Genomic DNA, 13,111 nt, shown 5'->3' on the forward strand with positions numbered 1-13,111 from the left:
GGAAGCACCCCAGAAGAGGAGGTGTGCCAGCCACCTGAGTCGCTTGGAGCCTGAGCTCTCCAGGAGAGCCGGTAGGGGTAGGCATGAGGGGGTGACATCACAGGGAAGGGATTGATTCCCCCAGATGCTGTGTAGGCTGGTAATTTGGGGGGAAATATTTGTGTTGGGGTGATTGTGTGCCCCGGGGCCGTCCCAGCCCATGGACCCTTTAGAAATCCCCTGACTCAGCATGTGCTGTGGTCCTACTCCATCACCCCCGCGCTGGCTCACCACCCTGACACCCTCCCCCCAGAGGGTTAGCTCACCGCCTTGACTCCCCTGGCCAGGCTGCTCTGGACGTCCCTGTCCTTGTGTGGAGGTGGCCCTCAGTGGACACATGTCAAAAAGAGGTGGTGGACAGGTTGGGGGACCCATCAGTGGTCTAGCCTGGCCTTCTTGGTTTGCCCAGAGGCCAGAATCAGAGCCCCAGGCTGGGGGCTGTGATGAACGCTTATGCTTTGGAAAGGAGGAGAAGGCTGGCTGCGTGGGGGGCAGGGACATTCTCCTGGATTTGTCTGATGCCTCCCACAGCCCTGCAAAAGCATAAAAGCAATATAGAGTCTATAATGGATCAGAGACTGGGTGAATTTGAGGAGTACAAGGAGGAGGGATCCTATAGGGCCTCAGCCAGCCAGAGCAGCCCTAGCTGCTTCCTGTTTCTGCGGTTCTCTGTCTTTCATAACACAAAAATGCCAAAGCAGAGTTGTAAGACCTGGGGAATGTATATTCTTAATGTTAACATTGAGTAAATGAATGCTTTTAACTTGCACAGAAATACAATGAAGCATAATTGTGCTCCTCTCAGGGTAATTACAGGGTTGACGGGCTCTTAGCCCCGGCCTGGGACATGGGTTTAAAGCAGGGTGAGCATCGCTGCTCCACGTCCCTCCATCCAGTTGTTGCATCACATTCTTTTATTGGAAGCAATGCAAAGTTTAAATTTGAGGTTCTTGGAGAATATGAGGCGAGGGTCACCCATAAATTCCACAGGGCCACAATAGGCCCATGACTTGTAGGATCTGAAGGTGGAATGATGGAGTGTGTGCATTCCTGAAACGTAAAGTATTGGCTATCAGGGAGGGTCTCAGACGTCAGCCACCCCTTAATCCTTCAGAAGTCCCTGCCTGCCTGGTCCCCATCGCCACCTGCCATTCTGAGACCTGCCTGGAATCCCACCTCATCAGTCACACAATCTTCCCCGATTCGGTCCGTAGCCCCCGCCTCAGCCCCGCCCCATCTGAAGCCTGGCCCCCCTTCCCTCTCCTACCATTTCCCGTCTGGGAATTTCACGTCATTCGTCCCCTTCAGCTCGGTGACTTGCAACCCCCCAGTTCTCTCTGCTCCTTTCCAGGCCCCGCCCTCTCTCTCGGTGGGTGGGGGGCGCTAGGAGCGCCCTGAGGTAGGCTGGCTCTCCCGACCCTGTGGACGCTGACAAGCCTGGAAAGGCGATGAATGGAGGGCGGTCACTCACTCGTGATGTAGGTTCCTCCTCGGCCCCGGAATGCTTTCCCTGCGACGTGTTGTCCTCTTTTGCTCTGTCTGCGGAAGCTTCCGCTCCCTTCTCTGTAGCTTCCGAGCAGCCGTTCAACTCTGCCAAGTGGTCCTGATGCTCAGAGATGTTGGGGGGGTGGGGGGATGCGGGCGGGAAGGAGCCGGCAAATCCCCGCCCAGCCTAGACATCAGGTACCCAGGGAGCCCGGAGGGTCCGGGCCGGGAGAGGTAGGCCAGTCCAAAGGCTGCCTGTCAGAGTGTGGGCACCCGGCGCTCTGGGAGTGCGGAGGAAGCTGGGGCCTGGCCTCTCTGAAGAAAAGACAGGTATTTGGGCCTCCAGATGCCCTCTAGGCCCCAGAACAGAGAACCTGTCACCCCGCATCTGAGTCCAAGGCCGCTTGAAGCCCTTGAAGTGCTTCTCCTGCCTGGCTCCTCAGCCCCATTGATGAGCCCCCCCTGCTTCCACCCGGGTCTTGGGCGTCATGCTGGGGCAGGGGTAGGAGGGCGGCAAAGGGAAGGTAAGAAGTCCATAGGAGGATCCTGCAGAGGGTGCAGCTTGTGTGACCTGAGTGCGCTGGGCACCAAGGCTGCCGGACCTCGGGGAGGCGTGCGCTGGGGCTCCTGGACCTGGCTGAGGATTTGAAAGGAAGGCTGAGCTCCATGTTGACTGGCCCCAGAGGAGGAAGATCTGCAGGCGTGGGGCCATCTGAGAGTCAGCGCAGTGTCTGCTGAGGATGGGATGGCGGGTAGTCGTGGCCACAGGCTGGGGGTCAGGCTCATCCTTGTAGGCTGTGTGACCTTGGGCCGGTCGCATAGCTGCTCTGAACCTGTTTCTCCCGTGCTAGATAGGGATAACATCACCTATTGTTTTACCTGTGAATGTGGCCCCCATTTTACCAATAAGGAATTTCATAATCCCCAAGGCACAGGCACAGGCTTTCCTTCATCTGCAGATGGGGAAACTGGCTGAGGGGGAAGAAGGGATTCATGACTGCTTTTCCATTCAAGCTCCTTCTTTCTGGGAAATTCTGGTTCCCAGGCCCTGTGTGCCTCTGCTGGGAAGGCCCACGGGTGAGAGCTACCCCCTTTCCCCATGACCCCCATTTCTGGGAAGGCAGGGGTCCCCTTGAAAGAAGGCCTGGCCAGCCTGGGCCCTCCTTCCAGGCTCTGGGCCTGCCCTGCCTGAGCAAGTGACAGGGTGTAAGGCACCATGAGCATCATCTCTGGGAAGGAGGGAAAAAGAGAGGACACAGCCACACCCTGTGTGATTACAGACTTTGGAGAAAGCCCTGGCCCGTTACGTGGGGTGTATGGGGCGGCAGCCATCTCCTTCCTCCGACCTGTCAGCCACAGCCAGATCTCGGGGAGGACCCAGGAGAAAACCACGCCAGGGCTGGAAGCGAGGGGGGCCAGCGGTCTGAACCTTCTGTGGCTTTTACCCCACTGTGGTCACTTAGTAAAAGTCCCTAGACACCTGATCAGTGTCCAGGTCCATGTCAGGCTTGATCTTCAATGATATAGCCTGTATCCACCTGTGAAGGGCTCCCATCCTAGCCTGGGGACTAGAACTTCAGGATGTGGATGTTAACAACTGCACAGCTAGTCAGGTTTCTTGGTGAGGTCAGAGAAGGAATAGAGAATCCTCTTATCCGCCAACTCTCTTCCCCAGAATCTGCCTGCTTTCCCACCCTTCATGAGAGGAACGGCAATAGACAGAACTCTCGAGGGCTCACTGCGTTCTCTCAGTGAAATACCATGACTAGCCTGTGGGATATAGGCTACTATGATTGCCATTTTGCAGACAAAGACACAGAGGTCAAGAGACTAGCCCAAGGTCACCAGCCCACAAAGGCTGGAGCTGGGGATTTAAGCCCAGATCTGGTTGATCCCAAATTCTGTGAGTTCAATGCTGAAAGAGCCCATTATTTAGGAACCCTCTATGTTGTTGGGTCAGTGTGGGGGTGCAGTGGGACAGAGGATGAGGCTTGCAGTCAGACCCAAGTGGGGTCAGATCCCAGCACTGCCACTGTTGCCCTCTGTGTGACCCACTTGAAATTTCAGTTCATGATCTGTAAAATGGGAGAGGGATAATAAATAGCTCCCCTGTCACTAGGCAGGGGCCGAGAGGATGGAATGAGAATGGAGTAGGAGCGTGGTGTAGACTGTGGCACCTTCCCTGTGTGGTCCCCACAGGGGCAGGGCCAGGGGCGATTCGTCTAGCTTTACTGGTGCCCAATGTGGCCCTGGTGCACGGTAGGTGCTCAGGAAATATGTGTGGAGGCAGGGTCTCTGGCAGTGCTAATGGGACCTCCATGCGCCCCTGGGGAGCTGCTGTTCTTTGGGACTGGAGTGCACAGGGGACCAGCCAGCTCTGTGGGACCGTTGACTCAGCTCCCAGCAGAACGACTCGCAGAGCTGGCCATCCTGGAGAGGACTTGCTGCGTTCTGATGACAGGTCCTGTGGCGTTTCTTCTAGCTTCAGTCCAGAAAACTTCAAGTCCAGGATACCTGGAGGGTGGGCACCTGGTGGACAGGTGGCTGGCCAGGGGTGAGGGGGGCTACCAGCTAAGCTGGCCTGCTCTGTTCAAGGGCTGCCCTCTGGCATGCTCTTCAGCCCTCCATCAATTCTGTGCTTGCCTCTCCCCCAGCACAGAGCCCTGGAGAACCCTCCCGGGCATGCTGGCCCTTTGCCACTACCCCCTACACCCCTACACACACACAGCCAGCCAGGGGCTGGGTCGGCACTGTTCTGCAGCCCTTGCCCAGAACCTAGGCTGCCGCAGACCCCTGAGCTCTGTCCCCTGGGGCTGGTGAAGTCCAGTGGCAGGTAAGACAGATGGCATGGGAGGGACTACTCCATGACTGCTGTGTTTCTCCTCTCCTTAGATACAAGGCGATCAACTTCCGAGTAGAAATAAGGCACGGCCTGCAGAGCCCCAGTGGGTGGAAGCTTCTGGGAGGCAGGCAGGCTGCAGCCAAGCAAAAGGAAAAGCTTTCTAATTATCTGACCTGTCAAAACACAGATAGCTGTGAGATAGTGAGCTGTCTGTTGCAGGAAGTATTCAAGCACGGAGTCCTGCAATGGGCAGGGGACTAGCCAGGATGACCTCCAAGACCCCTTCCTGACCCAGTGCCTATGCAGATACTCCACAGTCTCATTGTCTTAGGGTGGCCAGGGCCCAGGTCACAGGTGCCATCTTCCAGGCCTGGACCAACTTCATCCCTGCCAGGCTCAGGTTCTTGGGTGGGGAGCAGGGCTTGTGGCTTTCCTGGCTGGTGCCCTGCATACTGCCTTAGGCCTCCTCTGCCCACTTCCAAGGAACCATATTGAGGAGCTTGTGTTGTGAAGTTTCAACATTTCCCTTTTCCCTCCCTACGTCTTACCCGACAATTTCCCCATTCTGGTCCTGCTCAGGGTGCTCACACTCATTTTAATGTCAGCCAGGATATCATAAAAGACAAACCTGCTGTGCCCTCCTCCCTTTATCAGCTGTGTGACCCTAGGAAAGTTACTTAACCTCTCTGAGAAGATTTCTTCATCTGCTAAATGAGGACAGCAATGTGTACCTGGGAGGGTTGTTGTGAGGTGTAGGTGAGATCATGGGTATCACAAACTGAGCATGTGCCCGGCACATAGTAGGCACTTGAAAACGCCACCCCAGCATATCCCACCCCAATGGAGTCTGTGAAACATGCTCTCCTTATGCCCTGTCAGGCTGGGAATTATCTGTTGATTTGAAATTCCCCAACCCAACCTCTTCCCCTCTTCTGTGAGGTTCTGTAAGAACTGGCTCCAGCTTCCTTCTAGCCTCCTTACTAGCCTGGTACCCCGGGTCCTGCTTTCGGTCTGGGATGTGGGGATGCAACCGGATGAGTCAGGGAAGACACTGCTGCAGGTGACAGAAGGAGAACTGTGAAGGCCCCCGAGGAAGGCGTGAACCAGTGCTGTGGGAGCACAGAGGAAAGGACATGGGGTTCTGGACCAAGTAGGCTGGGCTGTTGGGGACTCTGGGAAGAGTAATAGTAATGGCCACGATGGCACCTAACACTGACTAAACACCTACTGTGTGCCAAGCACTTTAAATGCATTCATCTCATAGACTCCCCCAGTGGCCCTGGAAGTGGCTTATATAGGACTGTGCCCTTTGACAGAGGAAAATCAAGGCTCAGAGCAGTTGCGTGACCAGGTCAGAGGCTACGCTTCATGCAGAGCCCACAGTCCCCTCCACAGAAGGGGTGGCATTCAGAGTGGGTCTTCAAGAATGCAGGAGATGCCCCTCCCCTCTCCCTATCCTCCCCGCCCCACATGGAGGGGGAAGGGCAGTGGCGGTGGGAGGCAGGTAGAGGGCAAGGTGAGGACACAGACTCATCAGCTTAACCGTGGACATGATGATAAGCTTGCTAGCAACGATTACACCCACAGGCCTTCTCCTGTATGCTAAGGAGAGCAGTCCCTTTCATTCAAAGCGGTGCTTGCAAATCCATTACCTCCTCTGAGACTGTGAGCTCGGGGCCACTCCAGGGCTGCCTACTGGGGCTGTGGTTGGGTCTGGGGGCTGCCCCATGACTCCCCGAAGGGGAAGTCGCCAGGGGCGCTGTGCATTGGGAACCTCCTGCGGAGCAGCAGCAGCTGTTGAGGCAAATCCCCATATGGGGCAGCCTGGCGCTCACCCCAAACTCCTACACCTGCCTGTTACAACCCCATCAGCACCCTTAATCCATGGTCCCACCCATCGATCTGGGAGCCTGAGAGATGAGGAAAGGAGTGTGAAGTCCATCTCTGAGGCCCAGGGTGTGGGTGGGGGTAGGATGCCAAGGGAATGAGAATCTGAGGTAGCCAGGTGCCTACCTGGCATAACCTGCCAAGTGTGGGCACCAGCAAGAAGCAGCAGCCCCTCCCGTGGCACCCCCCACAAACACCGGGAGGGCCCCAGCCCTCGTGCAGCTTTCTCGGCCTGAGAGACAGCACTACGCATGGGGCACAGGTGGGGAGGTAGGAGTTTGGTTTTGGACACATTAAATCTTAAATGTCTATTAGATACCCTAGGGAGATGGTCAAAAGACAGTTGGCTATGAGAGTCTGGAGTTGGCAAAGTGGGGGTTCTAAGCATTTCGATGTGGCAGGTGGATATCACTAAGGGGGTGCATGTCAACAGAGAAGAGGACAGAGTACAAAGCCCTGGGACCAGGGGGTCTGGGGCCAGTGGGGACACCCTGGCAAGAGTGCCAGGGAGGGGACCTGCCCATCACTGACTGTGTCTGTTCCAGTTATACATTCCGGAACTGGGGGAGAAAACCGTGATAGGCGCAGGGACCCACCGGCCCTCCTGTGATATGGACCTGAGCTAAACCCATTGATGGCTTGACTTGATCAGCCTCTCCTCTGACTGAGGGGCCACAGGTGGGTCTCCTGGGTTAGTGTCAGTTCAGAGCCAGTGTCCAGTAAAACTGAAAAGCCTGATTATTTCCTTTTCTCCAGTGCAGTCGCCCTGGTAAAAGGTGGTGTGTCCCTTTGGGGAAGGCTGGGGAAGGTGAACAGTAGAAATTTTTAGCTGTGTAGCAGGGTCCTTCCCCAAGGGGACCTGACTGTCAATTTTTTAGGAAGTTTAAGAGCCCATTGTCAAACACAGCCACTATTCAAAATTAACCTATGTATATACTTACAATTAAACAAATTATATTAAAACAAAGGTAATAAATACTCAAAACACACCACTTCCTTCTTATTTTACTACATCCTACCATCATCTGTGCTCCAAGATCACTGCCTCTGTATGGTAGAAATAGTTACACATGGGGTGCTATTGTGTACTTCTTAACAACTCTGAATTCAAAGACACTGGGTCGGTAACTTAAAATTGTCTATAGTGGGAGTCTTTAGGCCAAATGAGGACTCCGCATACTGATGTAGAAGAGGTTAATCATGCAAATTAAACTTAAAAATGTGCTGTGTCTATGGCTGATCCCAATGTGATCACCACCAAAAGATAAGTTTCCTATCATCTGATTCAGCAAAAGCATTAGTTGCTTATGTCATTGATGGAGTGAAGTCTTATCTTCATTGTTTCACTTTCATTTTACTCTTGAACATGAATGAAAATATCAATCAACATTCATATCCCATATCAGATTTGAGGACAGTATGTTAACTGGGGAGAGAATGAGAAGATCGGGGCACAACTCCCTTTGTGAAATTGTGCTTGAACTGCAGCCACAGGTTGGCATCCTGCGAGAGTCAGTGGGCTATATAGAATTTGCAACAGATTTTATGATAAAGACTAATGTATGTTGTACTCATATTTGTCACGTGTGCGCTACATGTCATTGATATCAATAAAATTTATAATGAACTTATATATATGCCCTCTCCTTGCAATGGCTGGTGGTTAGACACTTGGCCAGCGCACCACTGCCTGGGCATTCGGGAGTTGAGGGGTCAGAGGTGGGCAGGAAGTAGCAGAGGAGGCAGCCAGAGAGAGAAGAGGAGGGCAAGGTGAGCCTTGGGTCCCAGAGCGGAAAGCGTTTTAAGGAGGACAGCTGACCATCTGGGTCGAATGCCTCTGAAAGATCACCAAGACAAAGAAGAGACAGGACTTTTGGATTTAGCAACAGGGAGGTTTTGATGGTACGGTGGGGAGGAAAGCCTGATTTGAAGGTGGGTCCCAGAGACAATGGAAAGGAAGAATTGGGCAGCAAGCATGTTCCCATGCAGGGCAGTGGAGAGATGAGGGGGCAGTGGCCAAGGGAGGAAGGGTGAATACATTTACAGCATTTCTGTGCGCTCGGTGACAGACAGCCAGGAGGGGCAAGGCTGGGGCCATGCCCGTAAGTAGGGGAGCAAGCATGCAGGGAGGGTGCAAACATTCCCTCCCGTGTCCTGGGATGGCCGGCGTGGATGTGGGCTCAAGGCAGGTGTGCTGGCACATGAAGCCGTATCAGGGAGGTATCAGCTCTGGGTGCGGAGGGAGAGCAGGCCAAGGAGGTTTCTGGAGAGAGAGGTATGGCATGGTGTTCTGGGGCTGGAAGGAGAAAAGAGATCCCAGAAAGGCCATAAGACTGCTGGGTAGTGTCAAGGGTCGCTTGCAGGCGGTGATCACGAATCTAAGTGGGCCACAGTCAAGGGGAGAGGAGGATTTGACTGTGGCTGGAGCTTGCCTGGGCAGTACAATGGAGGCAAAGCTGCACGCAGGCCTTCAGAGTGGGGCAAGGAGGGGCTGGGATGCAGGATTAAGGAATCCCAGCTGAGCGAAGGGCAGAGAGAACAGGAAGGCGTGAGGGCTGGTGGGAAGTGGGTAGAGCGGGCTGGCTCAGCCTGCAGTGGCTGCAGGTGCCACTGCAGTTGAAGGCTTGGCAGAGTTGCTGTGTTAGAGTGAGCTGGCAGGCTGGCAGGTGGTGTCAGAGAGGCCTGCCAAGAGGGGAGTTTGGTGCAGTTAAAGTCAGAGTCTGCCCATGGGGAATGTGGTTGAGGCCCCGTGGAGCACAGGAGCCCTGGAAGAGAGGAGGTCAGAGGACTGAGAGGCCAGGGTGCCCACACGTCACCCACGTGGCTTTTGAAATCACAAGTGGTGGTAGCAGCTCTGGAGACAGGGACAGGAGCTGGTGCCCTCAAGGAATGAGGACAGAGTGACAGTAGGAACCAAGCAGGACCCCTTCCTACCTCTGGGCCCAGGGGTAGCAGGCAGAGAGGGAGAAACAGCCCCCACCGAGGGGAGGTCATGCGCACTGAGAGGAGCAGGATTCTGATGCAGTACGAAGGCTGAAGATATGCTCCCACATGTGGTTGAGGCCACCGTGCAGATGGTGGCATGTGAGATTGTCTGGGCGTGGGGGAGGATGGGAGGTAGGGCTGATTAGAGGAGGAGAGCCTGGGATACTTGGACTCCTGTGGTAACCGACTAAACAGAGATGAAGGGCATGAAGATGGCAGGATTCCTGGAGGCATGGCGGCTCATGAAGGCCATGAGCTGGGGGTGAGGGAGGCGGGTCTTGCCAGTAGCAGGGGGCTCCGGGGCCCCCTCCACCCCAGCCTCATCTGGAGAATAACTGCCTTGCGGGGCCGTGATAAGATCAGAGAGCCAGGCACTGAGTAGGACTTGGGATCGTTGTGACTATGACCATCGCCATCATTGTCAGTGCTGGCAGTTGTCTGATGGGGACAGAGCAACCATGGTGGGGGTTAGAGGGGTGTCTGGATGGGTTCCCAGGGGTCCCGGAAAGTATAGAGGCAGGGAGATATATCAAAAGACCCCTCTGGCTGTGACATCTTTGCAGTTGGGTGCCTGTAAGTAAGTGGACTTGACCTTGGGTGGTGGCTTTGAGGCCCACGGCTTTGCTCTGGAGGATGGCAGTGAGGGCCCTGAAGGAGGAACACCGACATGTAGTTCCCTCATCCGACTTCCCTGCCAGGGGCTTCCTGGAGCCCTGGGGCTTAGCCAGTGCCTGCCACAGAGAGGCTCAGAGCTCCTGCTTACTAGGGGACAAAGAAGGGTGAGATGCACTGGCAGAGGCCCTGTTGGCTTGGCTCTGGGCGCCCTGTGGTCCCAGTTTTCAGAGCATGCCCTCCAAGTCTGTGGCCCAGGAAGGCTGGCTGCTACCTGCTGTGGCTGGGGGCAGCTGGCACTGTGAGGACTAGTGTGGAGGCCCGGAAGATGAGAGCCCCAGGCTGGGGCCTGGCCGACTGAGGGCTTCTCAGCTCCCCGTGCCGCGAAGCCCGGACTCCGGGTTATCAGGTGGACGAGCTGTAGTAGTGGACGGGAGAAGCTGCCCCGGGTGCTGGCATCCATCAGGCTCTGTACTGCTGGATACAGATGGGCCTGAATCCCCCTGCACGGTAGGGGAAACGGAATCCATTCATTCATTTAACAATGAATAAGCACCTACTATGTGCCAAATGCTACTATAGATGTACAGACACCACTGTAGGTGTACAAAATTCCCTGCCCTCATGGAGCTAAACGTCTAGCAGGAGAGCTGGACAATAAGCAACAGCATGCTAACAATCAGAGCGGAGCATGAGGGATGGGAGAGTCGGGGAGAAGGGGGGCCAAGGGGCAGTGTTAAGTGGGCCGAAGGGAGGGCTCCCTGAGAAGGTGACATTTAAGCAGAGCCCTGAAGAGGGTAAGGAAATGTGCCTTGTGGATATCTGGGGGGTGGGGGAAGTATTCTATGCAGAGGAAACAGCCAGTGCAAAGGCCCTGAGTCAGGAGCCTGGCGGCTTCATGGAATAGCAGGAAGGTCAGTGTGGCTGGAGCAGAGTGGTGAGGGGCAGTGCAGTGGGGGGAGGAGGTCAGGGAGGTGGCAGGGGCAGATCAGGGGGCCTTGTGTGCCCTTGTGAGGACTTGGCCTTTTACTGAGTGTGACACGAACCGCTGCTTGTGAGCAGAGGAACAACACAATCTGACTTGAGAGTGGTGCGTGTGGAACAGACCAGAGGGGGCATGGGCGGGCCTAGGGAGACCAGTGAGGAGGCTGCCCAGCAATCCCGGGGGATGGGCACGGCAATGGAGGAGCCGGGAGGTGGTCGGCCAAGTGGGTTTCCTGTTGGGTTAGAGAATTTAGAAGGGTCAGAGTGGAAGCCTTGAGGCGGGTGTCCAGACGTACGCTGTCTTGGCTCTGGAGCTGCGGGGATGCTGTTGGAGTGGAGGGGCTAAATGCTGTGGCTGGTCTCATTCCCGGCTCCCTTTTGTCTCTTATGTCCTGGGTTCTATGTGAGGTCTGCTGACATGGCTCTGCCACTAAAACAAAGCTCAGCAGCCATGGCTCTGCTCCAGCCCCTTCATGTTGCAGGCAGGGAGGCTGAGGACAGGGGACAGTGTGCCCAGGGCGGGTCACGTGGGGATCCATGGAGAGCTGGGATGGAGCGCAGGCCGCCTGGCACCCTGCCAGGCTGCTCTCCAGGTCAGTGGCCCTCCCCCACACCTCCGCTGCTCCCTAGGCCAGCCGTTGGGGGTGCTGCTCCCACAGCCTGACCGCAGCAGCCCGCTTCCCCTCCGTGGTCTCTCCCGAGCCCCCGCATCGTGTCCTCTCTCCTTTCTCTGTTAGTGATCTGCCCCAGGGCGCTGAGACCTTCAGGGTTTCTGGGAGCTCCGGGTTGGAAGTCTTTGTGGTCTATGACCCAGCACGGGTGACAGCGCCCACAGACAAGACCCACTGGCCCCTGGATGCCAACGTGGATGTGACTGTATCTGTGGACACAGCCAGTAAGGATTTAAATGATCTTAAGGTAAGAGGCTGCTTCCCCACAGAATGGGGCTTTATTTCCCACCCCACCCCAGTCCAAGGTAAGAGGCCCCCGAAGTGCAGCCCGATTCACATACTGCCCCCTCTCAACCGAACTCCACAAGGCTTAGGACACCTGCATCTACACAACACATCCTGGTAAACTCCACAGATACCAAAAAATGCAAACCTACCCCAATGCCACAACATCACACGTACACACATGAATGAATATGCCCGTAAACACACAGCCTGCCTGCTCAAGCCCTCAAATCCACAAACATGCCCACACTAATCCTTTTACACAGACCCCTAAAACAAGCCTTCCACTCTTGTGCATGTAGTTAAGCATGCAGACACACCTACCTGGACGTGTGTGTGTCTCCCACACCTAAGGAAGAAGGAAGCCTGATCCTTCACAGGTGACACGCTCCTCACTTGCCCCCAGGCACCCACCACACATGCAGTGACCCACTGACTCATTGATATGGCCCTTTATCCCCTGGCAGGGACTGTGCAGCTGTTGAGAGCAGGGACCCTGGAGCCTGCCATGGGCTCAGACTCCACCCCCTCTGCTTACTAGCTGTGAGCCTGCAGGCAGGGCCCTGAGCAGCCTCACGATGTTGGACCCTGTCTACAGGGCTATCCTGGCAGCTCCCTGGAGCACTTGGGCTGGGTTCTGGACCAAGGGAAGAGCTATGTGTCCTTGGCTGGTATGGTCGGGGTGTGGGGATGATTGTCCCCATTTTACAGATGAAGAACAAGCAGAGGCCCGGAGAGGTTGAGTAACTTGCCTAAGTCAAGGGCAATAGCTACCCCTTCCCTTTTTCTCCAGCATCCCCGTGGCTTCCTGAGGGTCCATCTGCTCTCTCTGGGATGCACCCAGATCCTACGCCTAAGCCTGACCCACAGGGCCCACCCTGCTCCTCAGCCCGGCCCTCGGATCCAGGGATGCCTCCCAGCCTCTAGTTGGGAAGGCAGCTCTGAATCCAAACTGGGAGCCTGTGAGTCTGGGGCCTCTGGCCATACGAAGGGCCTCCCCTGCCTCTAAGCAGGTGCCGGGGTGTCCCCATTGCCATCTCTGGGGGGCAGCTGTGCTGGCTTAGGGCTGACCATTCCCCACAGGTGCAGGTCTCCTACTTCGGGCAACATCAGGGCGGTGCCCTGGGCCACAGTGTGCTCTACCTCACTGGCGTCGGTAAGTTCCACCTCACTGGCTCTCGGTGAATCCCCTCACCCCTCCAGGTTGGCCGCTTAGGGGAGCCCCGGCATGCAAGCCCATGGCCATGTGCCTTTGCCATTGAGGAGCTTGGCTTCTTCAGAGGCCTTCCACTTAGTCTAGAAGCTCAAGGATGGAGACCCA

General features: G+C 55.8%; 1 protein-coding gene across 1 annotated transcript in view; it reads left to right on the plus strand.

Annotated features, from left to right (window-relative positions):
* The window catches only part of PADI1 (peptidyl arginine deiminase 1), a 35,663-nt gene that overhangs the window by 2,624 nt on the left and 19,928 nt on the right, over positions 1 to 13,111 (plus strand). Inside the window, exons 2-3 of the mRNA XM_037000094.2 lie at positions 11,572 to 11,752; positions 12,874 to 12,946. Coding sequence (XP_036855989.2) covers positions 11,572 to 11,752; positions 12,874 to 12,946 — 254 coding nt within the window. The remainder of the gene's footprint in view (positions 1 to 11,571; positions 11,753 to 12,873; positions 12,947 to 13,111) is intronic.

The sequence above is a fragment of the Manis javanica genome, chromosome 4 (assembly GCF_040802235.1).
Source record: "Manis javanica isolate MJ-LG chromosome 4, MJ_LKY, whole genome shotgun sequence".
NCBI classification, from domain to species: domain Eukaryota; kingdom Metazoa; phylum Chordata; class Mammalia; order Pholidota; family Manidae; genus Manis; species Manis javanica.